Raw genomic sequence first — 27486 nt, 5'->3', positions numbered from 1 at the left:
ACCTAATGTCCTACCTAGGTTAAACAAGAAACACATGATGAATTTTTATAACGAAATTTTCTGCCTATCCAGTGTGAACTTTGTTTTTGTACGTCTCCGTTTTTGGTCGTTTTTGACCGGTCGTGCTCGTCCCTCGAATGCTGAGCAATTTAACAGAACCTTTTATAGCAGAAGCGCCAATATCTTTTTTATATAACTCGTGTTTTTACTTAGTGCCGGTAGGTTTGGCTTACGTTTTTCACCCCCGAAATTTGTAAATATTTGTACCAAGAGAGTAGCGCCACCACTAGTTCGCTTAAAGTCAAATCTAGACAAAAACGTTCCTTTCGTCCATATTCGTTTCGAAGGTATGGAACACGTCTGATTTCTTGCTGTATGAATGTGATATTTTGTCTTACGGAAGCAATCCCAAGGTAAAAATAATTTAAAGGATTTATCGCTAAACAATTGAACCTGGCATGCTAGGGGCTAGATAAATTTTTTGCGCTTTACTTACGCGGATTCGTTCCGATCGCGTCGTGCCCTGTCGCTATGTGCAGATTAGCCGTATTAGCGAAACGCCGTGCATCGTCTCTCATTTGGTCCTCCTGCTTTCTCACCTGACATTGCAGTCGATAGAGCAGGGATGCGTTAGCATGCTGACCGTCAGTCGCAGTTGTCAAGTGCTTTGGGCGCGATAACATTGCGTCGCTAGTGTGGTGGCCTGTTGAATCGGTGAGTGCCAAACGTGACCGTCGCATGTGTGTGCAGTGCCAGACATGGCCAAGGAGAAACCCACCAGAGTGCCCGCCGAGGCTTCTAAGGCGGATAAGTCCGCCGCACCAGCAGAAGCCAAAGATAGCGGCAGGAAGAGGCCACTGTGCAGGTGAGAGTGCTGTTGATGTTTCTTCTAGCGAGCGCGCAGACTCTGAGCGTTCTGGCGCGATCACTGCAATACTGTTCCATGCAGTGAATTGCACTTGCTAATCGTCATTGTGTGTGTGCGCGTGCACCTTTTCATTTTTTCGGGAAGTTCATTAATTTGTCAATAAAGTCCAGTTGGCGTCGTCTAAAAGTAGTTTGCAGGGTGCTTCATTGTACTGGAACGCTCATCATTGCGGGTTCTACAAGGGCGAATTTTTCACGCGAGTTTATTGGCGACCGCTAAAACGATAGTTAGGTGTGACGTTGGAAGCTCGTTGGATGCTGTGGTTATGCGACGGCTAGTAAGTAGACATTAGCACCTATCTTTCACGTCGAGGAAAGAAACTATCATCTGTTACCTACTTCAGGGATTGTTTTTTAGTCGGAATTTAGTCGGGAAAAAGTAATATAAACATGCAATGTGCCAATCTTTGTGTTGACGTGAAGAGCAGGTTGCTTTCGTTTCCTTGTCGGGTGTTCAAGGCCTTTACCGTATTTGCACTCACAGCATTTAGGTTTCATTGCAGTTAACAGTTGCACTGAGTTAATGAAATCGATGGTTCAACGATAATTTGTCTGGTAGGGAGGAGGCACAATGAAAAGGATGACAGGAAAACGCCGACCAAAAATGAAAAGGTCCGAAAAACTTCAAGACATATTTGGCTTCCGTACGGAAGCCTTGTTCACAAAAAAGTGACTTGACGAGGCGAGCTTATGTCCATTTTAGTAAGTGACCGAGGCACCTAGCGTACGCAGGTGGAAGATTGCCATCATTCCTGCCTAGCGTTTTTCTCGTGGTCTGGATAGAAGCGATTCCAGGTACTGACAGGAACATCACTTGCTTTCTTTTGCAATTATGCTTGCCTTGGCCCAATCAACCTCATGATTAGAAGTTGCCACATATTCCGCAAGTGTGTTGGAGGCAAAATTCTTCTTTCTGACGTTATTCATATGGTCTTTCAGCCGTCTTATTAATATTTCTGCTCTCGCTGGTATAAACGTCGTTGCAGCCTGCGCAGGGAATTCTACAAACAGCGCTGGAAACTTTTCTTACTTGGTGCACGTGAAAGACCGGCTCAAGAAAGAAATATTTCCAGGCGTTGTTTATAGAATTCCCTGCGCAGACTGTGACTGTTTATATTGGCTAGAGCGGAAGCATGTCACACTGTCAGATTATGTTTTGAGCTAGTAAGTTGGGCGCCCACATGTTCCAACTCGCTGGTCTGGTGTGCTGTGTGCAGGTTGTACTGCAAGGCGGTGTTTGTTGGATACCGGAGGGGTCTTCGCAACCAGCATGAGCACACATCCCTGCTGAAGATTGAGGGTGTTGATGCACGCCGTGACACAGGTTTCTACCTTGGGAAGCGTGCTGTCTTCGTCTACACTGCGAAGAAGTGAGTGTTGCCCAGTGAGAGCTGTAATTGGGACCTCATTGCTGTATTTGTGGTGTTGCCATGCGCGTAGTGTGCTGACCGGAGAGGCGTTACTGATGGCCACCAAGTGGGCGCTTTTGCAGCAAGGGCAACTGAAGTTCGTGGCTTGGATTTACCCTTCGTTCAGGTGCCAGACTGCTACTTCAGCAGTGGCAGCTGCAGGAAAGGCGTAGGCCCCTGTGAGAAGCAGACATGCTCATACACGATGCTACCAGAATTATGGGACAACCCAGTGAGCATACATGCCAGATGCGTTCTGCAGATAAGCGCACCAAAGCCCAGTTATACGAAGTGGAGCTCGTGTTAAGTAGCTGCTTTGTTTTGTTGATTAATGCAATGTCTCGATCGAATTTTTTTCTCCTTTGCCATAATATTGTTTCTGCACCTTAATAACAGGCGCACTTTGTTGGTGCAGATATATCTCAAACGACTTCACATGGTATGATGCGAACACACATTGTAGTGATCTTGCTATCATAATACATAATATCATAATACCATAATAATATTAATATCATAATACAAGTCATAGCTGAATAAGTGCCATCAAAGTTGCCTGAAGAAGAGTAATTATAAATGTTTAATGGAAATGCATAAGCTAGTCAATAAAGTCACGAAATGCACAGGGTAATAAAAGCGCAATTTAGCGCTGCAGTGCCAATGCATTTCCGCTGCATAAGTGGACGAACTGCCATTCCCACTGCAGTTCTTGCAGCCTGAGGTTTCCTTAGTGACCTACTTGGAAACTTCCAAAGATAAATTCTTACCAACTTGTGAGTATTTTTTCAAATGGCATGAAAGAAACGATATAGCTAAAGGTGAAGCAGCGCCAGTCAAGGTAGATAGGCACCGGTGGAAAGGCTGAGTTGGCTGGGTGTAGTCCCTCGGGGTGTACATTATTAACTGCTACACTGCAAAAGGTAATAAGAAAGAATTCAGCGGAGTAAAAAATGCACATGCAAAAAGGCATTCTGTGTGGCAAGTCTGCTCGGACAGCACCACGTTGTAATGACTTCACAAACATGACACAAATTTTTTAGCGAGAATCGTACGTCAATATCATATGGAGCAGCTAAGAGAATCCTCGCCCAGAGGCGAGGACGTCTTAACATACCTGCCAACCCTTTCGATTCGCCCGGGACTCCCAATTTTTTACTGAACTTTCAGATTGTATGATCACTGTCTTATATCTCCTGAAATGTGGTCTCTGTTCGCGCAGTAATGGTTTTTGCGAAACCGGCGCCGCGGAATGTACAGCCGCATTGTAATCGTCAGCATCACCAACAACGGCTCCACTAGAACCATCGGTATCATCGACTAAGCAGCCGACTACTATGCCTAGTAAGCCGACCAAAGCCAGAGCCAATGTCATGCATATTTCATGCATGCCTTCCTCCATGGTGCATCTTTTTGCTGCTGCTTGTGTGTATGCTTAGTGTTAATTAGGCCGTCTGTGTGCGGTGCAGCGTGTAAAGTTAGAATCCTCGTGTGCTTGATGCCATGGCGCTATCAAAGCCCAAGAAAAGGTATCTGCAGACGTTTTTGCGATCTTATACTTCTGAATTTCTGTGCTTTTTGAAATCATTTTGTACAATGTGTGGATGCGATATCAGCGTGTCACACGGTGGCAGAGGCGACTTGAAACTGCATGTTTTCACGGCGAAGCATCAAAGCTATGTTCGCACCGCTGAGCAAGCAGCAAGGCAACATAGTGAACTTTCTCTGGAACAACTGCGAAGACAGTGTCATAGGTGTGGAGTGCCTGGTTACGGGATTCTTTGTCATCAAACACAACCTACCCCTTAGTGTCAGGACCACTTTGGGCCTCTTCTACGGAAAATGTTTCCGAAATGCGACGAGGCGAAGTGTTGTGGGTGTGGATGCAACTCTGAAACGCAACTCTGAAGAATGCGGAGGGGGCCAACCTGAAATTTATTTCACAGGCATTGCTCTTGAGTCTTCATTTCTTTATTCAGCGTTTCCCTCAGCTGCTGCCCAGAGATTCCTGTGAATCTGCTGAAGACGCTTTAGATGCTCTCGAAGTTGAGTTTGCCACATTACAGGCGTACAGTCTTCCAGAGGACATTCTGGATTAAGAAAGGGGGGATGTGCAGTGGTCTGTGGTTGGAAAAATGAAAAACACTGACTGAAAACATATTTCACCGAGTTGCTAAGGTGATGCTGGATTTACTTGTGATACCACATAGCTACGCAGAGTGAGGGTATTTTTAGCACGGTGCGAAAAACTAGGACTGAATTCCGCTCATCAATGTGCAACACAATCCTCTAACACCTGCTGCTAGTGAAGGGCTGTCACTGTGGACCATGTTTTGAGCAAAGCTACTCCGACAAATTTTTGAAGTGAGTAAAGTCTGCTACTGCAAGGCCCCTGCAAAAGGACTCGTCAAACGCTGCCTGAAAGTTTGTATGAAACACCCCCTGATCCCGCCGCAAGTTGAAACAGTAAATGCACCCCCCCGCCCCCCCCACCTCGTTGGTGTGAATAAAAAGTCGATCTCGCCAGGTTGGCAGGCATGCATACCTTTGCAGCAGATGCACGTGTTCGTACGTAAATAATAAGAAAACGCTGGGCAGTTTAACTACAATTTATTGCTTGAAGTCTGTAATCTTCTTCTGGCAAGTAGACAGCAAGCGCTGCAGGACGAACGCCTCCATCATCCTCGACTTTCCTCTGAATGTCATCGGGGACATCTTTACAGCGCCCGAGGAATGATCGTGTCTTTTCTAGAAAAACTAAACATCTGAGCTGGAAACAGTCTTTTTCTCTTTGTGTGTCGATCCAGTGTCGGCATAGTCTTCGTCACTACTGCAATCTTCTTGCTCACGCACTTTATTCACGATGTCTTCGTTGGTGAGCTCCGTGGATGTAGCCACTGTGCTGTTGCTGTCAGTGTAATCATCGAAGGTCACCGCGGTGTCAACGGGGAGCTTCTCTGTAAGCTCATTCCACAGTTCTGGGTTGAGCTCCTTCATGTCCTCGCAGTCTTGTGGCATAGCTGAAGCCTTTAAAAGGCCTGCCTTTTGCCAGCAGTTGCCGATCGTGCTTTCCTTCATGTTCCACCACGACCCTGTAAGCATTTCTGCAGCTTGGCGGATGTTTACCTGCGTGGGTAGCTTCACTCGAATATTGATCAGGAGGTGCTGCACAAGATGCTTTTGAAATTCGGGCTTCACACATCTGATGATGCCCTGGTCCAAAGGTTGCAGCAAAGAAGTACAATTCGGGGGCATAAGTTCAAGTTGCACATTGCTCAATCGCACGTTCACGATATGTGCCGAGCAATTGTTAGCGATGAGAATTTTTCTTTCTTCACTGTGTCGTCGAGTTGCAGCAGCCACTGAGTGAACAATTCTTGTCATCCATGCTTGTTTGTTGGCTTGGCTTGTTTGTTGCAAGGCAACGAGATGTTTTTCAAGCAGCACGGCTTAGCAGACTTGCCAACAACTAGCGGCTTAAGTTTTTCCATGCCTGTGTAGTTGCAGCAGAACAGAGCTGATACGTGGAGATGTGATTTCTTTCCGCCCTTGCACCTGTCACCTTTGAAGTTCATTGTTTTATCAGGCAACAACTGATAAACGAAAGCCGTTTCGTCGCCGTTGAAAATGTCGTCTGGAGAGAAAGACTCGGTGATCTCTTGAAAGCGCTCGTTCCTCCAGGCACTCCTGGCATCTCCTGCCTTCGCCACAAGCAACCTGCTGCGCAACGCCATTTCTTTGCCGGAAGCGGTAAAGCCATCTGGCACTTGCATTGAAACTGGAGATGTCCAAGGCGACTGCGAACAGTAGCGCCTCCTCTTGAATAATCGGGCCTGACAAGGGCACATCATTTTGTCTGGCATCTTTAAACCACGTGAGGACGGCGTCGTCGACGTTCTGGTAGTTGCCAAGCTGTGTCTTCTTGAGGGAGCCAGCTGTGACTCTCGATGCAATTTCATTATCTTTTCCCGATGCTTGAGCATCGTTGCCATTGTTGACGGGGGAATATCACGCTCCCTGCACAGGTCGACTTGCTTTCTTCCAGGATTCAGTTGCGTCAGAATGTCCACTTTTTCTTTGAGTGAAAACTGGCGTCGCTTCATGGGGGGCCAGGAGAACTCATTATCAGCAAAGCGAACGCACAAGACAATCACAGCACCAATAACTTTGCAGCTCCTGCTGATCGCTATCAACGGGGCGACGCTAGGCCTACGACGTAGTAGGAGAGTCCGAACATGACCATACGAGACGCTCACGCTGATGCTGTTGGGGCTGTACCCGTTGAAGCGGGTTCCCCAGCGCATGGCTGCTGCTGCGGATGATGATGATAAGTGTAAGCCTCGGGGATTGGGTACTGAAACTTCAATGGAACTTCGTAATAACGAAGCATCTTGGTGATTATGGGATTAAATTACGTACGTTATTCTGAAATATTAGGTAATCTGAAATTCATAGTACTGAAAGTTTTTCACATTGAACATATAGTCATTATGGCGGGGATTTAAAAAAATAATAAATCTGAAAAATTCGTTAATGTGGTGTTCATAGTAACCAGATTTTACTGTATCTAAAAAGAAAAATGATTCATGCATCCTTTATTAACAAATTGGAAGATGAGTAAGAGGGAACAGAAAACAACAGACTATGTATATTCCTATGCCAATCGAGATGAGTTATGCAATAAAAGTAGGGCAACCCAGATTGGTGAACCAGACGTAGATCCGTTTTGGAATGACAGAAAATTCTGACGAAAATAACCTAGCAATTGTACAACAGGATTGTAATGCAAGAACTGACTGTCATTGGAGGAGATGTCACCTGTGTTTTGAATGTTTCAATTACCACAATTACCAAATGCTTTAGTTTTGAATGCTTATTCTCATCGCCAATTATCATGTCTAGATTAACATCAATAATATATTTGTGTTACGTGCGTCTCTGAAAGCAACAGCAAAGCCCTTCCTTGTTACTTGATGAAGTCATGTTACCCACTTTATAAGTAAAAAAACCTCTGTAAGAAACACTATTTCCCACTAAAATGCTAATTTTGCTACCGGAAGGTTATGCGGGCTTGCGCAAAATTTCGTTTAACTTTTTGCTGCAAGCCTTTTTATTTTTGGAAGCTCCAAGATATAGCATATACATTTTGTGATCTACATTTTGCTCCTATAAAGGCCCAGCGTACTTGTTAAAGTACACTGTCGTAGCGTTTCAAAGAATAAAACGCCACTCGCAAAACTTTCACAGTGTATTTACAGTCTGTGAAAAGATCGTCTGACACAAAAAATCAACAAAATGTAACTGGTAGATTTTGCTTGGGCCTTAATGTGTTAATGATTGCCACACTAGAAAAAATATGGGCAACATTGAATGCCTCGTTGAAAAGTACCAAGAAAGGGGAGAAGTACAGTGCAGCCATGCCATTGGTCTACATCGCTGTCAGTGTCAGTAGACACCATCTTGAAAAGGTCTGTTGGTGTGCAATGCCAAGTGAGAGGCGGGCGTTTCAAAGCACGTGTAAATGTGTGAAAAAGCGCGCAGAAAGCAGCACATTGTGGCACAAACATTGTCGATAACTGCCATGGTGCCTGACCATTGATGCTGACAGCCACGGTAGCAACATTGAAGCAGGATTGATGCGACAGGATTGGCACCAGACTCTGTCTTTGTCAAGGCAATGGTCAAGTGGGTTTGATGCGTACAAGCGTTCAAGCATTCAGTTTTGCCGTGCGTGATTGGCCTAGGCCACGCTGACTTTGTCAGCTGCGTGAAGTCAGTCAATCGTGTGCGGCGCAACTGAATGCGCACTCCGAACATCGATCTCCGACCGCGCACCAGTAGTCACTGACTACATGTTTGTTGTGGGTGCATGTTGAGTGTTTTTTCGTTTAGTGTTAAACACGGTATTGGCTGACTTGTCCGGTGACTGTTACAAATCATTGTTGCTCAGTATCGGGAGTTAACAATTGAAGGGTGCCAACTGTTGTAAACCAAAAATTATAACAGCAGAGAAATGATTTCAGATCTGATAGTAGCATAATAAGATACTTTCATGTAAATTTAATCAAATTAGTTTATAAATCATGAAAGTAGCTTCAATTGCCACTAATGTTTCGACGCGTTCATGTGTTTGTTTACTGCATCAGTGAGTGTTTGAATTTCTCAAAGCATGAGCTGTCAGAAATGAGTGTGCTGCCTGTGTATATCCCCATATATTCAAATCAGGTGACATGTTACTAGGCCTTCATGCTGCAATATAGAGAACAAATCTCAAGAAGACCGTTGGGATAATGCCCGAGGCTTTGCTGCCGAGCTGAGATAAGGGGTACGAAAAGTCTACACCACCATTCACTTACTGTGAAGCAGGCATATGGGTGAAGGGGAGGGGCCAAGCTAGCCATTTGACCTGAAGTGGGGAGGCTCGGTGGCACCAGGTCGGCGGTGACACTGTTGTAAAAATGCGCTGGGAGGCACTGGAAAATGATGGTTTTTGCAGTGGACCAGTGAGTGATCCAAGTTGTGTGGTGTGGGCAAGGGAACGAGGGCATGGTGTGAAACCACGTGACACCTTGCCTATCACAACCTTGCAACAATGAATTCTGCCAAGACAGTGGCACAGATGCCAGCTGTGCATGGCTTATCATAGCCCTGCTTGGCAGACATTTGCCTGGTGCGAGTGCTTCTTTCCTTGTTTGAACGAAATGTAGTGGCTGCTGCATTGTATGGGTGAAAATGCATGTGCTTGTACCGTATTTACTTGCATAATGATCGCACTTTCTTTATTTAAAAAAATTGATGCAAAGTCAGGGGTGCGATAATTACGCGGGTTAAATTTCTCACGAAAAGAAACATTTTGTTTTTTCATCCCGCATTTGCTGCGGGATGACAAGCAGGCGGCTGTCGCTGTCAGTGCGGGACACCAAAACAAAAATGGTGACCGGTAGAGCAAGTCTAACGCGATTATTTTTCTTCTCGTGAGTACATTACGCGCATTGAAACACTTTCTTCCGTATCAGTAATGAATATCGTTAATGTCGGCAAGTTTGTAAAAATAACTTAGCCATTTCCACTTTGAGGGGAAGAAACTGATGGGCGCGCTTAGCTGCCAGTGACATAGAAACACATTGCGGGCATGCTGCGGAAACTGCGGCATATGTCTTCACTGCTGTCCTAATACAGCACGTTTCCGCTAAGGGTGGGCGAATATCTTAGCTGCGTTACAAGCCTTGGTGTATGAATAGGGTACACTTCTAACATATCAGTGTAAACGTGGCCACTAGCGTTGCCGCTCGCGATTTGTTGCATGCCAACGAGTGCAGATTAAAGGAACCGAAAGGCGCCCTTCATGTTGTTGTTGTTGACCAAAACCATAATGAAGCCTACAAATTATAAAGCCGAGGCAAGCTTGGTTGTAGATTTTTTTTTTTTCATGGAAGTGCGGAAAGTGGTAAAAGGAATGAAATGGGGCGCCTGCTTAAGAATGTTGGGTGCGTGCAGACCGCTTGGTATGTCTTCAAGAATCGTTCGCATAGCATTCGACAGATGGTAAGCATATCATCATTAGCTAGACTTGGCGCACGACATATCGCTGCAACAAGTTCAGGGTGCGATCATTACACGGGAAATTGAAAAAGTAGAATTTTGACGAGACAATTTAGGGGTGTGATCATCACGCGAGTGCAATCATTATGCGAGTAAACATGGTACTTGCTGTGTGGTACCTAGGACCAAATTAGGCAAACGGGCAATGAAGCCAAGGAAAGCACAGGGGAAAGTAATTGTCCTCCTTTAATTGTAGACACATTAATAAACAAAGGAATGACTTGCACTACGAAGGCTACGGCGGGGCTTGGCCACAACGCTCTGCCTACTGAATGTCACCGCGATACGCAGTTAAAATTTGATTTTCGATGTTCACGTAGGTGCAACTACTACGTATTTTGATGCCTACAACGTGCCAAATGCCGTTGTCCTCGGCGAACTGCAGGGCGCACAGCCAGCAGACTCGTCGCGGCGGCTGTGGTATCTATGCTATGTAGGACACTACGGGTGCGATCTTGTACGCGTTCCAAAGTCGAACGGAGGCGATCCGTTCTTTGTGTCACGAAATAGGCGGTCCTTTCCGTAGCGTTCGTCCGATAGCAGACGACACGGACTGATTGACAGCAGATATTGCGCCACAATTGACGTCATGGCGTTCATCCAGTTCAAATTGACCAATCGTGTGCGGCTCGGTGGAACGGACCGCCTCTGTTCTATTTTGGAACGCGTACAAGATCGCGCCCTACAGCTCCATGCAACTTGTACTGTGTATGCGCAGCGTTTGCTTTGTGCACGACAGGGCTTGAGTCCTCGCTCATGTTCATGTGCTCCAGTCTGGCTGTGCTACATGGTGTGTATAGGCTTAGTCCTGCATCAGCTTGACCAATGGATAGTAGCCACATCCAACTTGCGCATTTTGAAGCGCTATCAATACCTCAATATGAAGCAAAGTCTGCCAGGGCATCAAATGTGGAGCAGCCAGCAGTGAGCATGCTGGCAAGAATGCATACGGTCTTACCTTAAGTTTAGTGTGGTTAGAGACTTGTTGAGTGTTCAAAACTATTCGTAATTAGCAAGACATCTACGACATTGATAAGTAGGGTGGCCAAAGTTTCAATTCCTGTGTGGGCGGCTGCAGCCGTGCGTGAGCAGGCGATAGTCCGGTTCTTTTGGAAGTACATAATTATTATGGAATTTGAAAGCAGATTTTCACTTCAGCCTGTTTATTACACTGCGTCAGTAAATATACATAGTAACAGTCGGGAAGATGTGCACTGATCCAAACACCCTTCGTAATTGATGTCTGCTATTGACCAATAGCAGTTGCGTATGCGAATCTGCTATACTAATGAAATAAAGCGCCCAGAAAAGAGTGAGGAGCAGGCTTCTGTTGAAAAGAAAGCGTCTGAGAAAAACGTGACTTCGCGCTTTGCTTGCGAGCTCCACGTGCAGCACACAACTGCACAATTTGGCTGACGAGTTCACAGCAGCACGTGCTATTTGCGGACTGTGTTTTTCCACTAAGCCCGAGGGGTGGTTCAGGACCCTGTTAAGGGGGGACACGGGTTGTGGCGACCAAAAATCGCGAAAAAAGCTCGATTTTTTTTCTTGCATTTTTGGAATGTACAGCTATTATTGCATCTATATTGTTAATTTCATACCGATAACATCAGTATTTTAGCCGCAGTGACGCCTTATACGACATGTACTAGCTGAATTTCAGGCGGAACTTGCGCTGAAACGGCATATTTTCCGAAACGCGCGCCTGCTCTTCCACGTGTGCTAGCGCGGACATCTTGGTCTCATTTGAAAGAGCCGACTTTTCCCTTCAAATTCCCGCCAGAACGGGCCCCATTCAGCCATTGGCCACTTATAAAATGCGCGGCAAAGAAAGGTACTAGAACGCCCTCCTATTCGTCACTCGGTGCACGTGACTTGAGCTTGCCTCCCGATTGGCGGAACTGCATGGCCATCGTCTGCTCCGCGCTTGGAGCCGCGCACTGAGATGCGCCATCTTGCCCCAGTGTCAACGCGATATCTGAAACGGAACGCAAATTTCGAACGCGGCACAAGTTTGGTGCGCAAAAAGTGGGACGGACACTCATCGAAAACTTCAAAAAACGCTGCTCAACACTGCAAAACGCTCAGGACGCCACAACCTCAGCGACCGATGCCGAAATCGTCGATGCAGCAACGGCAGGCCTAACGACCGCATCGGCTGCTGCGGATACTGTGACAAGTCCGCCAGCCGTTGACCCTTCGACCCAGCGCTCGCGTACGGCAAGATACGATCTACCGGCAACCCTCCAAGCGGGAGGAGGAGGAAGCGAAAGCCAAAGCAAAGCTATCGGAGTTGTCTTCCGCTCCAGCGACGGAGAGGAAACGCGAGTGTGGGTGACAGCACCGACGATGCACTTCGCCCGCCTGATGGGACTACGTTTACGATTGTGGATTTGAGTGCCGTGAACACATTATTAACATTTGCGAACTGCAACATCTGCAGTGGTGCCTTATAAATCGTCCGAGACGAGCGGGAATATGGACTCGCTGTGAAGCTGCGTTTTATGTGCGCAAATTGTGGAGAGATTGCGTCGGTGTGGAGCTCGCCGCGCGTTCACAGTGCTGAACGAATGAAACCCTTTGCTGTGAACGTTTTGGCTACGCGTGCCATGCAGGCAGCGGAGAACCGACAGACCGCGCTCAATGACGTTTGTCTCGTTGATGGGCATCAGCCGTCGGGCTCTTCACACGAAAACGTGCCAGAGCTACGTGAAGACGAAGTTGACGCCAGCGGCCGATCGCGCGTCGCGTAATCTGACGAGCGACTGCGCGCGGTCGGTTCGCGAACTTTACGCCGAACTGAACGTGGGTCATACTGGGAACATCGCTGTGTGCAAGGGCAAGGGCCTCAAAGGACATAATGAAAGAACTATGTCTAAATCCGAGCGAGCAAAGTCGCACCCTCATGGCCGAGAAATATAGGCGTCAAATGACAGCATCAGCCAAGAAATGCAAAGCATCACAAAATTTGCGCCAGTCCCTCAAAAAGCGGCACACCGGAGCTGGGAGTCAGCAGGACTACATGCCTGGTGCCTACTGAGCTGTTACAGCTGTAAATTTGTAAATAAAGTAGGGTTTTGCACGTTTTCTCACTTTTCTCAAAACATGTTTTTGGGTCACTTCACTAGACTGTCGAAGTGATATCTCATGATCTAGAACAGCTAGAGCACTAATTCTTTCTTTAGCAGAAAGCCTAATCTACATATTACAAAGTGCTGAGAGCAGAATTTCAAATTTGTGCGTATGTATATTTCCATTTTATGAATTTTCTTTTGGTGTGGTAGCCTTAGGTCAAGGAAAGAATTTTGATCACCTGCAGAATGGCTAATTAAAATTTCATTTGAGAACTTTTTGCAGCATTGCAGTTATTGCACATTATAGTATCTAGCTATGCAATAATATTCAATTTCTGCTCAGCAGTTTTGTTTCCATTGTCTCCGGAAACAATAGATTGGCAGCACCGTCAATCTCCTGAACTAATGAACCTACAAGAAAGATTATTGCATATTTGAATTGCGCCAGTCCCTCAAAAAGCGGCACACCGGAGCTGGGAGTCAGCAGGACTACATGCCTGGTGCCTACTGAGCTGTTACAGCTGTAAATTTGTAAATAAAGTAGGGTTTTGCACATTTTCTCACTTTTCTCAAAACATGTTTTTGGGTCACTTCACTAGACTGTCGAAGTGATATCTCATGATCTAGAACAGCTAGAGCACTAATTCTTTCTTTAGCAGAAAGCCTAATCTACATATTACAAAGTGCTGAGAGCAGAATTTCAAATTTGTGCGTATGTATATTTCCATTCTATGAATTTTCTTTTGGTGTGGTAGCCTTAGGTCAAGGAAAGAATTTTGATCACCTGCAGAATGGCTAATTAAAATTTCATTTGAAAACTTTTTTGCAGCATTGCAGTTATTGCACATTATAGTATCTAGCTATGCAATAATATTCAATTTCTGCTCAGCAGTTTTTTTTCCATTGTCTCCGGAAACAATAGAGTGGCAGCACCGTCAATCTCCTGAACTAATGAACCTACAAGAAAGATTATTGCATATTTGAAATCAGCACGAAAAACTAAGTAAGCTTGTATATTTTCATCAGATTTGGCCATAAGATGCAGGTAATAATCTCCACAACCCATGTCCCCCCTTAAGCTACCACAGCAGCTGGCTTTCCTGTCAACTCTCCTGGGTATATTCATGTATGTATACTTAGATCTAGTTGCGGGAGTGTTAGCTGATGCTTCATCTTTGTCAATTTTATTAGAACATAGAACCTGCTCAGTCACTCGGAAGATTAGGTCACTATATTGAGCTCACACACACACACATACCCGAAAAACTGGCCAGGACTGTTGCTGTAGCTCAATGGTAGAGCATTGCACACATGATGCAGAAGGTGGCTGCCACCTGTGGCAAGCCGTCTTTTGTTCACTTTTATTTCCCATTCTCTTCAAATAAAGTATAACAGTTAATTTCCCCTACACCTCTTCTGTTCATATGGTTGTAATAAAAAAATCAAGCCCCTTGGTTGGGTAAAATATTCATTGTGTCCTGCCGAAGGGGTGTTCTCAACATGCAAGCAGCTGTGCTCCCCTTGGACATTGTGTTGTGGGAGTGATTTGTGTGCAGAACATTATTTCAATGGAAACAGCTCTTAACAAGTTTCTGGGCTTCAACGATCTTAGACTGTGCCTGCTTCCAATTTGTGTTGATATATATAAAGTTGTGTTAGATGTAGAACTTGAACATAGCTGGCTGCGAAGTGCCTGAAGCATTGACTGCAGCCTATGTCAAGAGATTGGCTTGCCGACCAGCAACACCTCAGCTATGCTAACACTTCAGATACTGTAGACTTTCATATCCTGATTTGAAAAGGGCATGGGATGAATACTGTATTTACCCTAGTCTAACGTGCCCCCGATTCTACTGCATACACAACTTCCGTGACCGAAAGAACAAGAAGCGTGAACAATTTTGTAACTTCTGCAGTGAACCTCTTTATTAGACCAGTACTTCATTCGTTTTCACTCTCGGATAGCCCCCTTTCACTTATGGACCACAACTTCACATCTTCACTGCTGTCCATTGCGTTTTAAATGCCGAATTTTTTTAAGGACTTTACAACCATAGCCAATAGAATCGCAATCCAAGTTTCTGCCACCTACCTTGCCACATCATCGATCGAGGCACCCATCAGCCTGTTGCTGGCTGTGAATGTGGCATTCATTCATCAGCCACTCACTATAACGTGCCCAAATGCAGTCCTTCACAGGCTTGTTGATACACACGTCTAGTGGCTGCAGCTGGGAAGTCATCCCACCCAGTATTACCAGCAGGTTTGTGTGGCAAGCTGCAAGCTTGTCCTTGACACGCTGGCACTTAAGGGGAGATGTGGGTCTTAAAACCAATTTTGTTAATTTTAGTGTGAACGGGATGATGTTTAACAGTATTGTTCAGTTCTTTCTGCTGATTGCAAATATATAATTAGATTTTGTATATCTTCATTAGAACAAATGATGCAAAGTTTTTAATACAGAAATTCAATCAATTTCTTACGGGACTTTTCAAAAACTTAATTTTGTCAAAAGGAAAAACAAAGTATATGGCCAGAACGCCAGAGAGTAGCTCTAGCCGGTGGTGCTATTTTTATTGTTCTCAGTGCAATTATAATGCAAAAATAACAGATGTAAACATAATTCAAATATTTCTGCTAATTTTCGTTTGTATTTAGTGGCAATTAAAATTTAGCCGGCAGCTTTAGAAATAAATAAATAGCATCACCGGCTAGATCCATTCGACACAAATATATTGATACCAAACATTTTGCTGGTACTTCGAAAGAACATATGAAGATCCCCCCCCCGTAAGGCAGTGTGCGGTGTTCAAAAAAATGAAGCTGAGAAAAATGAGTTTGAACTTTCAGTTCACTGTAACTTTTAATGGGCTAACAATATGGCAATATTAATTGCACCACCATGTAGCCCTGTCTTTCAGCAACAAGTTCATGACATATATATGGCCATTTTGCAAAAATAACATTGAGATATTGGTTGCAAAATCATGCATAGTCATTGAAAGCAATGCCAGAAAGCTAGCACCATGAGCTTCACATTCCTATTTTAGTTCCTTGTTGAACAGAAGGCACACAAATGGCATCCCTATGCAAATAAAGTTGTGCAGAGTTCATGGCCACAACAACATATGTCCTTTCCACAAAGTTTACGGCTACAACAAAAAATTGGGATCAAATCCCAGTGGTGGTCGCCACATTTCAATGGAGCTGAAATGCAAGAAACTTCATGTGCTTGTGTTGTAGCGCTTTCCAAGTGGTCAAAATTGGTCCACAATCAAATCACGGTTTTGGAACGTAAAATCCCAGAATTTAAATTGTAAAAAAAAATTATATCTCTTGCACACTCTCACAATTGTGCATTCAGCAAAAGGTCACACATATACCTATAAATGCCCAAGACTGTAGGCAGAGTCTGTTGGTGGCTTGTGCCTCTTTGCAAGCTTGTTTATCAAAGCATTTCTGTTTTTGTGATCCTTGTTGGACATGTGAACCTCCGACGATCCTTTCGACGATCCTTTCGCGCATGCCACACGTGGAGCACTCCAGCACAAGCTTGGCACAGAGCCCGTACTCCTTGGCGGGGTCCTTCGAAAGCATCAGCGTTTTCTTGGCGCACACGGGACACGGCATAAGTCCAAAAAAGTATTGCACCACGGATAAATCCACGATCGCAAGTTCCGTTCCGCTGTCGCTGACGTCCTCTTTCGTGTCAACACCCAGCAGCTCCAACCATTGCTCCAACTTTCGCTCCGTTGCAGACTGCGACGCCGGGCGCGTTTTCGCCTTATCGGCGATCGCTGCGCGCTTGCTTCTTTCTTCGGTCGTGAAGAAAACGGTATCTACACGGTCTGCGCCAACACGCGAGGCGTGGGTGGACGAAGTGTTGATGCTAGACGTACTGGATTGCAGCTCGGAACTCGATCCGGCAGAATCTTCAGGCAGACCAGCAGCCGGCAACTCCGGGTACACGACAAGCTTATCCGTCTTCTATCGCGCATTCCACGGCCGCCATCGCGCCTTGCCGAACGCTTGACGCGTAGTAGTCTTCAGACGACGATCTCCTCCAGCCATTCAGGCAGCGAAAAAGACACTTCATCGAACGTTGTCGAGAAGCGAGCGGCGCGATGAAACCACAGAGACAAACACGCAGCGCGCACGAGAGCGACCAGCCTGTCGGGAACGCGGGAATCGGCACTCAAACGGCGCCGGACCAATAGGAGCGAGGCGCGCGGGGGGCGTGCGTGCTTTGGCCAATCAGCGGCACGGGCGCATCCTTCAGAAATGACGCGATAGCGTCTGTTGCTCCTCACCTACGCCATTTTGAACCGACGCAAAATACGCACAAAGAAAGCAGCTTCCAAACAAGCTCAAAATGGCGCCCGCCGGCCAACGCGTTCACAAATGACGACGGCGCGAAGTTCGAACATTTTTGGCGATTTTTTGCTAATTCCGCGGCCACCGTGGCCCGTATAAGTGTGTTTTTTTATTATTTTCCGATTAAATTTAGGTTCTAGATTTCGCGGAGGGATTCTTGAATGTATAAACGTAGCGAAAACGCACTTTTCCGAAAATCGACTTTTTTGCGATTTTTTGTCATTTCAAGACCCGCGTCTCCCCTTATAGGCACTGAGCATCGAGCCCAACCCTATGCTAGTGCCGGGCCTCTTGCGCCACATACAGTCTGTCCAGTCAACCTTTCTCTTTGGCGCATAGTGTGACACCTTGGGGAAGGCTTGAAGCCTTTGGGAGCATCTTGTACTTAAAAACAAGGGTGCCAACTTGTGGCCATCTGTTGTACAGGTTAGCATTGTCATTGCCTGTGTCTTTTCATTGCCGGAAAAAGCAAGCGAACTTGTTTGGCCCCCATTGACTCCACTGTTGGTAGGCATGTCAATATACATTGGAATCTGGTCGGCATTGCTGATCTGGCTGAGAATAAACTACATGTTATCAAGCCGTATCTTGGCAACTGGCCGCCGGTATCAAAGAACCGCCATACAGAAGTAACACTTTGCAGACTTAGGATAGGACACACATACAGCACACGCATACCTCTTGTCCGGTGGTGATCCACCCACGTGTGATAAAAGTGGTGAGCCACTTACCGTGCTTCACATCCTGATGCAATGTAGGGAATTAGACGCAAATAGGAAAAAGCATTTTCCATTACCACATCGGCAGCGAATTCCACTCCATCCTCAAATGTTCATAGGTATAGAACCTCTCTTTAAATATCAATCCCTGTTTAAATTTTTAAAAGATATACATAGTTTTCGTGTTATAGCCCCAGGAAATCCATAGCACAGCCTCTTAACAGAGGTTTCTGCTGCGGTAGCTGCCATAAAAGAAAGCACTTGCCTCCCAGCCTTTGGGCTCAAAGGCCTTAAGGAGACATATGTGCTATTTCCGTATCCTTGAATTTTAGCCCCATGATCACTTGTCATTCGTAATATACCCACAGACCACTCCACGTATCACTGTCATAATTTTACACCATATATCAATTTACGCTCCTACGATAGCGATTAATTTTAGGCCACTTTACAGGCATCTTACACCCCATCATAGTAACTCACCAATCAGCGCTTAACACAGCTGTATCGGTCATGTCGCTCTTTGGCCACACCTGGCCCTTGCTCCACTAAACACACATTCATTCATTGAGTTGATATGCGTTTCTGTGTCGCAGCAATATAACATACTGCTGAAAAGAAATCAGCTTTTCTTTGAATTCCTGCAGTGCCTTCCGGCACGTGCCAGTCCACCTTCGCAAAGAAAATACTTTTTCATAAATCTGCTAATCCAGTTAGGGCTTGCTTTAATCTGGCTTCTCGGAAGGTCTCGACTCGGCAAAACCAAGGGCCTTTACCTTCAGCGCCTCTGTGGTCATGCGCATGTGGTCCACTCTGAGCTTCCTGATGAAGTTGATGAGCTTGACTTCATGGTCTTGCAACCTTCCTGTTTGCTGACCGTGGTGGCCTTTACTTGACATTTTACTAACGAAAATGTACTTGAGTTTCGCCAGTCACAAATGCAAGTTTCTGGTTTGCAGAAATCGACTTCTGTAGCTCTCTGCTCTCCTCCGTGTGTAGGATCACTTTCCACTTAAAGCCATTCTCGTAGTGAAAACGATGCGTCCTCGTGGCCGCTACATCCATTTACCCGGAAATTATTGAGCAAAATAGTCTGCGGAACGAATATATGAGTAGGCCACACAGGTACAGCTCACTGTAACAAAGGCAGCAGTCCAACCGATAGAAAATGGCTGCTGCGATTGCAGAAAATGATGAGGAAACATGCTACCATGGTTGCCAGCAACAAGTGAGCTGCCACCGCCTTGTAATGGTGATGGGAAGCTATGGGGCGGGTTTCAGTTTGTACGCGATTCTAACGGGAATGCTATTTTTGGATCGACATTTCTTCATAAAAAGTGTGCGTTAGAGTTTGGTAAATGTGGTTAATTGACCACCTTCGTTGCAGGTCTGTGCGAACATGATGCATGTGCTATCTTTTAGAGGGCTGCGAGGTAGCTGGCTTCTGCACCATTCAGTCATTGCCGGCTAGGTAATCTGCCAGCCACCTATCCCTTTGTAGCCAGCGTTTGATAGGAGCAGCATGGCGCCATCGACTTGACAATGTGTTTCACGTAGCGCTCGGCATACATTGCTGAATTTGCAGGCCAATGTACACTTCTTGCTCAATCGCCTGAAAGAGATATCAACTGCGCCCAACAATTGAGTAAACTATCGGGTCCATTTAACTGTAGTGGAAGTACCGTGTTCGCATTTACGAGTTTGCACTTGCTCATGAAACCTCAAGCATTTTTGTATCCATGTAGCTTGATGTATTGGTAATTGTGTCAGTATAGCCTGATGCGTTTGCAGTTTGCATGGTTCCCACGGTCAATGAGGAAAGCAGCCGCTGCGTGGTGCAGGAATCAGTGTGATTGTTTTTGTTTTGTTCAATGTTTGGTGGAAGAATGGTTCTTCACATGTAGCTCTACCTTCAAGGATCAGTTATACAGCAGTAGCTGTCAAGATTTTGGGCGATTTTTGTGGTATCTGCTGCAGGTACTGTCATGTTTATTTTGCACACCTTGCCAGATAGCCACTTGTCCCTGCCAAGGAATTGATTTCTCAACCTGCGAACTACCTTGCTGTCGTGGGCCTCTGTTGTTTCATAGTTGTCTTTCTGCCGTGAATTGTTTAGCCAGGTGTTGCTGTTTGAATGGCCCTGTCTCCTACCACATTATGTTTACTTACACTTGTGAAGGATGTTTAATTGTTAAATGTGGGAAAACTTCGTTTCTGGCTTGATTGGAAGCGTTAAAAGTATTTACAAAACTTTCGTTTTTATTTCATTATTTTCAAGGCCCTGCACAAGTTTTGTAGTACATTTCCCAACTGTGCTTGCTGAACTAAACAAGGCACCATGGTCATACATGGTCAAATTTTCAGGTTATGGGTGATGTGTAGGCGAAGTACAAAGTGGCTGGCTGGTTTAATTGTGACCTTTGCAGTAATTTATGAATGCAAGCGATTCTGAGCGTTTAGAGTAATTTTTTTGAGTAACGCAGAACTCAACCTGCTCTCTTGAGGGAACTATAACTGCCACCAGGATTAAGTATGCTGTAAACGGGCGAATGGGGAATGCAAAGTGAAATGTGAGAGCATGAACAGCCTATGTAAGAAATTCCTTCATCAAGCGCTCGAGAGCATTATAGAGTCATTTTACGCCTTGTTTCCTAGTGTCCCAGGAAAACTCTGTTACACATAGCTTACATTTGCTGCAAAGAGCAGGAATGTTTGCTCTAATGTGGGATGAAGCTTATGCCTTAAGGTAATTAAGCATTGCAGACAATTGCTGGCCTCTTTTTTTCATACTTTCGTACATTATTTTAGGTTCATAGTAGGCTTTCCCGGTGTCCTCAGTGAAGTAAAAAAAGGCACTTTGTTTGGATTTGCTGTTTGACATTAGGGGCAAGTTATTTGTAATGTGTAGACAAAGTTTAAGGTGGTTAGTTTAACTTGTTAATGGCTTTGGCAGCAAATTATGTATGCAAGCAGTCTGAAGTGTTATAAGTGTTCTAAGAATGGCGCAGAAGTTACCTTTCAGCCCTGGGAGAACTAGAAATGCCACCAAGATAAAATTTAGCCAGAATGGGGGGAACAGTATGGCAAATCTGCGCAAACTGGATCAAATACAGCTTTTGCAACCAAGTGCCATAATAAAGTGCTTGACTTAGCGTTATATGCGGATAAATTGATGTGGGCAACATTTTAATGTATGTGGTTTAATTACAGACAACTGAAATTCTTAGTGCAACTACTTGGAAGAAACAGATTCGCCAGAAATTAAGCTGCGATTCTCTAAGGTCGCACAAATCTGGTTTTTCTTTCCCCCCCCCCAAATAAATTATCACTGGTGCTGTCTTAAGGGGGGACACGGGTTGTGGCGACCAAAAATCGCGAAAAAAACTCGATTTTTTTTCTTGCATTTTTGGGATGTACAGCTATTATTGCATCTATATTGTTAATTTCATACCGATAACATCAGTATTTTAGCCGCAGTGACGCCTTATACGACATGTACTAGCTGAATTTCAGGCGGAACTTGCGCTGAAACGGCATATTTTCCGAAACGCGCGCCTGCTCTTCCACGTGTGCTAGCGCGGACATCTTGGTCTCATTTGAAAGAGGCGACTTTTCCCTTCAAATTCCCGCCAGAACGGGCCCCATTCAGCCATTGGCCACTTATAAAATGCGCGGCAAAGAAAGGTACTAGAACGCCCTCCTATTCGTCACTCGGTGCACGTGACTTGAGCTTGCCTCCCGATTGGCGGAACTGCATGGCCATCGTCTGCTCCGCGCTTGGAGCCGCGCACTGAGGTGCGCCATCTTGCCCCAGTGTCAACGCGATATCTGAAACGGAACGCAAATTTCGAACGCGGCACAAGTTTGGTGCGCAAAAAGTGGGACGGACACTCATCGAAAACTTCGAAAAACGCTGCTCAACACTGCAAAACGCTCAGGACGCCACAACCTCAGCGACCGATGCCGAAATCGTCGATGCAGCAACGGCAGGCCTAACGACCGGATCGGCTGCTGCGGATACTGTGACAAGTCCGCCTGCCGTTGACCCTTCGACCCAGCGCTCGCGTACGGCAAGATACGATCTACCGGCAACCCTCCAAGCGGAAGGAGGAGGAAGCGAAAGCCAAAGCAAAGCTATCGGAGTTGTCTTCCGCTCCAGCGACGGAGAGGAAACGCGAGTGTGGGTGACAGTACCGACGATGCACTTCGCCCGCCTGATGGGACTACGTTTACGATTGCGGATTTGAGTGCCGTGAACACTTTATTAACATTTGCGAACTGCAACATCTGCAGTGGTGCCTTATAAATCGTCCGAGACGAGCGGGAATACGGACTCGCTGTGAAGCTGCGTTTTATGTGCGCAAATTGTGGAGAGATTGCGTCGGTGTGGAGCTCGCCGCGCGTTCACAGTGCTGAACGAATGAAACCCTTTGCTGTGAACGTTTTGGCTACGCGAGCCATGCAGGCAACGGAGAACCGACAGACCGCGCTCAATGACGTTTGTCTCGTTGATGGGCATCAGCCGTCGGGCTCTTCACACGAAAACGTGCCAGAGCTTCGTGAAGACGAAGTTGACGCCAGCGGCCGATCGCGCGGCGCGTAATCTGACGAGCGACTGCGCGCGGTCGGTTCGCGAACTTTACGCCGAACTGAACGTGGGTCATACTGGGAACATCGTTGTGTGCAAAGGCAAGGGCCTCAAAGGACATAATGAAAGAACTATGTCTAAATCCGAGCGAGCAAAGTCGCACCCTCATGGCCGAGAAAGATAGGCGTCAAATGACAGCATCAGCCAAGAAATGCAAAGCATCAGAAAATTTGCGCCAGTCCCTCAAAAAGCGGCACACCGGGGCTGGGAGTCGGCAGGACTACATGCCTGGTGCCTACTGAGCTGTTACAGCTGTAAATTTGTAAATAAAGTAGGGTTTTGCACGTTTTCTCACTTTTCTCAAAACATGTTTTTGGGTCACTTCATTAGACTGTCGAAGTGATATCTCATGATCTAGAACAGCTAGAGCACTAATTCTTTCTTTAGCAGAAAGCCTAATCTACATATTACAAAGTGCTGAGAGCAGAATTTCAAATTTGTGCGTATGTATATTTCCATTTTATGAATTTTCTTTTGGTGTGGTAGCCTTAGGTCGAGGAAAGAATTTTGATCACCTGCAGAATGGCTAATTAAAATTTCATTTGAAAACTTTTTGCAGCATTGCAGTTATTGCACATTATAGTATCTAGCTATGCAATAATATTCAATTTCTGCTCAGCAGTTTTTTTTCCATTGTCTCCGGAAACAATAGAGTGGCAGCACCGTCAATCTCCCGAACTAATGAACCTACAAGAAAGATTGTTGCATATTTGAAATCAGCACGAGAAACTAAGTAAGCTTGTATACTTTCATCAGATTTGGCCATAAGATGCAGGTAATAATCTCCACAACCCATGTCCCCTCTTAAAACATTAAATCTACTCGGTCAGTCAGAAGGTTAGGTCGCTATATATAGTTAGCGTACCTAGACTAGTGTCCTTACGCAATGTAGTACACATGTTTACGACTTTGCTCATTCTTGTTTGTCCCCCTCGCAGCAAGACACGGGTGCCTGGCCGCAAGAAGCAGTACTCCAAGGTGCGGGCCATCTGGGGCAAAGTGACACGTGCTCACGGTAACAGTGGCATTGTGCGTGCCAAGTTCCGACGCAACCTCCCCGCAGCCGCCATGGGACGGCGGGTGCGCATCATGCTCTATCCGTCTCGCATCTAGGCGACAATAAAAGGATCATCTCAGCCCCGCGCTCTTGCTTCGCCTTGTGTTCACTGGCTGAGCGATTGGGGTCTCGCCTGACAACCCGGAAAAAAACTTCAGACTGCTGTCCCTTAGCAAGAGCACTTGTCATGGCACTGGGAAAAAGCCAGTGTTTGCCATTTTTCATAGAAAGATGTTATGCCAATCTTCGATCAGGACTTCTTTCACTGGACCTGTGCTATTTCATCAACCTAGAATTAAAAGGAAATGTAGGAGGGTAACAAATAACAATAATACACCAGGCATGACCGCAATTTAAGTTACGAATTACTTAGCGCAATTACAGCTGGACACGGTAGGAGGCTATGCAGAGTAACAAGTGCACGCAGGAAATATTTATAAATTCGTACTGGCTTCCTAACAAGCCAAATAACATTCACTGGCTCAAAAACACAAAGGGCCTAAAAAATACCCTATTAGCAGGAGACTTAATCAGTCCAAGTAAAGCTTGACTGTTAAGCTTGACTGGACGGCACCGAATGGCAAGAAGTTGGAATCCGTTATGAACAGTGTACAAGCTGCTCTATTAAACAATATCGCGATTGCTACTAGAACGGGCAATAGCATCGACACAGGTAACCCGGGCTCAGAGGACGTATGTATGCTATATGGGAGAGCAGCCTAGAAAACTCTGGTAGCGATCATTATACCCTTGCAACGCAGCTTGTATTGAAAAGAGGACAAACCACGGACATAAATTTTAGTAAAAGAAAGTTTACCAAATGGGACGAAATCCGAACTCCAACTATTACAGACACCTAGGGGATGACACAGATACTTGGGTAGACGACGTTAACTCTGTACAAAAAGAAAACTAAGGAAATGGGGAAAAAAAAAATCAAGGCATTACACAAAATCTCAATAGAAGTGCAACATTATGGCCAGAAATTAACCGAGAAGTGGCTTCAAATCTAATCACCTTAATGGACCGCTGCATACTGCGAAGGTTTGGCAAATAGTGACCCTTCTAGGCCAGGAAAAACCAAGACGTGTGGTAACTAAACTGTAAATGTTGGAGAATAGAAATGCAGAAGTGCTAGCTGCAAAATTTTTGCACACTCTTTTCCACTCGATAGCGACAATCGTTCCTTGCTAGATTACGTTGATTACGGAAATGACAATGCCCAAGGCGTCAACTCGCCTTTTTCCTTTCGGGAGTTACATGCAGCCTTGCAGAGTTTTAAAAGGAACACTACCTCCGGAGCAGGTGGAATCACGTACGCAATGTTGATAAACTTGTCAGGTAATCGTCAGGTGGCTGTGCTGGAATGTATAACCACCGCATGGGAATAAGGAGTAATTCCAAAACAAGGGGAGGAGGGAGTGGTAATTATATACTAAGCCAGGAAAACCGTCCGACAAAATATCAAATTTGAGGCCCATGTCATTAACCTCCTGTGTAGGAAAGAGGTCGAATACGCCTAGGCGCAGTCAAGGTCGCCTGCTTTACGCGCGGCTCAGCCATATTGTTCTGGCGGCGGCCCGTCTTGCCACTCGTATTTACTCGGGAGCAAAAGTTTCGGTATATATGCAAACGATGGCCAGCGGCAGGCAGATACGACAATAAGCGGACGGGTGCATCTCCGCGTATGCGCGGCTCAGGACTTCTCGGTAAGCGCTGAAACCTTTCTCCACTTTCTTCCTTTTCGTTTTCACCGACATTTTAAGTGCTGTTCAAGTTCGCCGAAAATATATCGTACCTAGGCGCGTTCATGGCAGCATGCGTGCGCGAGATTCCTGAACCACGATGTTAAGACCACTGAGAACGACACTATTGTGCAACCTATGACGATCAGCCAAGCGGCTAAATCGAAGGACCTCTTGGGCATGTGGGGCCCTCTGGGCTGGACTTCGCTCGCCGCTTACGGGATTATTTGACATCTATGTTGGATGCTCGGTGCCATAGTTGCAAGTTCGAATCGTCGTATGAATATTTTTTTTTTGTTGAGAATCTTGAATTGAAGGCTATGCTCACCAGCTAACCCGCCAAAATTGCTGGCACAGGGCAAGTGATAGAAGCACAAATAGGCATGGCCAAAACATGGCGCATACTTAGATGTCTACTCGATGCCAAGAACAGTAAAACTACGCAGAGGCATAATCTTGTCAAAACAATCTAATTACCCGGGATCACACACAGACCTAATAAACGAACTCGAGAATCTATACATCGGAAACCATTCCAAAATGCCCTTACCCGCATACATGCGAGATCGAAACCCAATAATCGACGAACCGATCACGGAAGCGGAAGTCAATGAGGCCATACACGGTCTACGAACGCACTCCGCTCCGTGTCCGGATGGCATAACAAAGCTTGGGTGCCCGAGGGTGAAAATATGAGAATTACTGTTGCCATCAAAGTTCTTCGCGAGGACACGGCACCTAACACAAACAAGGAGTTTTTGGAAGAGGCGTACATAATGGCGAGTGTGGACCACCCGAATGTTCTCAAGCTGCTGGCAGTTTGCCTAACATCACAGCTGATTGGGGGGACACAGCTGATGCCCCTTGGCTGCCTCCTCGACTATGTGCGCAACAACCAGGACAAGATCGGCTCCAAACCACTGCTGAACTGGTGCACCCAGATTGCTCGGGGCATGGCCTACCTGGAGGAAAAGCGCATGGTTCATCGCGACCTTGCCCTAAGGAATGTCTTGCTTCAAACACCCGGCTGTGTGAAGATCACCGATTTCGGTTTGGCTAAGCTGCTCAACAACAATGAGTTTGAGTACAAGGCAGCTGGCGGCAAGATGTCAATCAAATGGCTAGCATTGGAATGCATCCAGCACCACATCTTCACGCGCAAGAGTGATGTCTGGGCATTCGGCGTGACTGTATGGGAGCTACTGATATACGGTATGCGTCCTTACGAAAACGTTTCTGCGCGCGATGTACCCGACCTGCTCGAGAAGGGAGAGAGGCTCAACCAGCCATCATTTTGCACCATTGATGTCTACATGTTCATGATCAAGTGCTGGATGCTTGACGCTGGTTCACGTCCCTCCTTCAAAGAGCTGGCCGAAGAGTTTGCCAAAATGGCTCGCGATCCAGGGCGTTATCTGGTCGTTTCTTCTCGGTTCAAAGCACCAGAACACATGTTTGTTAGCAAGGCACAGACTGAGATCTAGAAAGTGCAAGAAATCAATGGGGATCTCATGCGTAAGTTGTAGAGGCTGCAGCTCTTTCTCAAAGATCTCCAAGACTTCCGAAACAGCAGGCTCGAAAGCGTGATCAGTGCAATGAATAAATACCAGGTAGTCGTCCACAAACCTTGACAACAGGGGACGCACCTAGGTGACCATGAATATTGCGATCATGATGAGCTAGATAAATATCACTTAGTGCCGGTGCCAGGCATGATCCTATACAAACACCGTTCCTTTGTATGTAATTTCGTTCATTCCATGAAGTGAAAGTTGATTTCAAATAGAAGGTCAGCAATCCAAGAAAGCCGCTAACAGAAACACCTGCACGTACCATTCTGAAAGCCAACTAATCCAAAGTCATCGTTGCATTCTGCAACAAAAAGCGAAGTAAGAAGCCACTATTACCCTTTACCTCCGCACACTCAAAGCTCG

General features: G+C 45.8%; 2 protein-coding genes across 2 annotated transcripts; both read left to right on the top strand.

Annotated features, from left to right (window-relative positions):
- The first annotated feature begins 256 nt into the window (after nt 1-256).
- Nucleotides 257-23894, top strand: RpL35A (ribosomal protein L35A). The gene is made up of 4 exons (XM_050186757.3): nt 257-347; nt 751-865; nt 2145-2297; nt 23689-23894. The coding sequence occupies exons 2-4, from the start codon at nt 759-761 to the stop codon at nt 23861-23863; spliced, it is 435 nt and encodes a 144-aa protein (XP_050042714.1). The 5' UTR covers nt 257-347; nt 751-758; the 3' UTR covers nt 23864-23894.
- Nucleotides 23895-26219: 2325 nt separating this feature from the next.
- On the top strand, nt 26220-27131 carry LOC126539793 (epidermal growth factor receptor-like). Its single transcript, XM_050186626.3, has one exon. It carries the CDS (start codon nt 26245-26247, stop codon nt 27034-27036), a length of 792 nt encoding a protein of 263 aa, XP_050042583.1. The 5' UTR covers nt 26220-26244; the 3' UTR covers nt 27037-27131.
- Nucleotides 27132-27486: the final 355 nt, after the last annotated feature.

The sequence above is a fragment of the Dermacentor andersoni genome, chromosome 2, assembly GCF_023375885.2.
Source record: "Dermacentor andersoni chromosome 2, qqDerAnde1_hic_scaffold, whole genome shotgun sequence".
Taxonomy (NCBI): Eukaryota; Metazoa; Arthropoda; class Arachnida; order Ixodida; family Ixodidae; genus Dermacentor; species Dermacentor andersoni.
The sequence above is the reverse complement of the archived record's forward strand: the minus strand, read 5'-3'. Positions and strand labels throughout refer to the sequence as shown.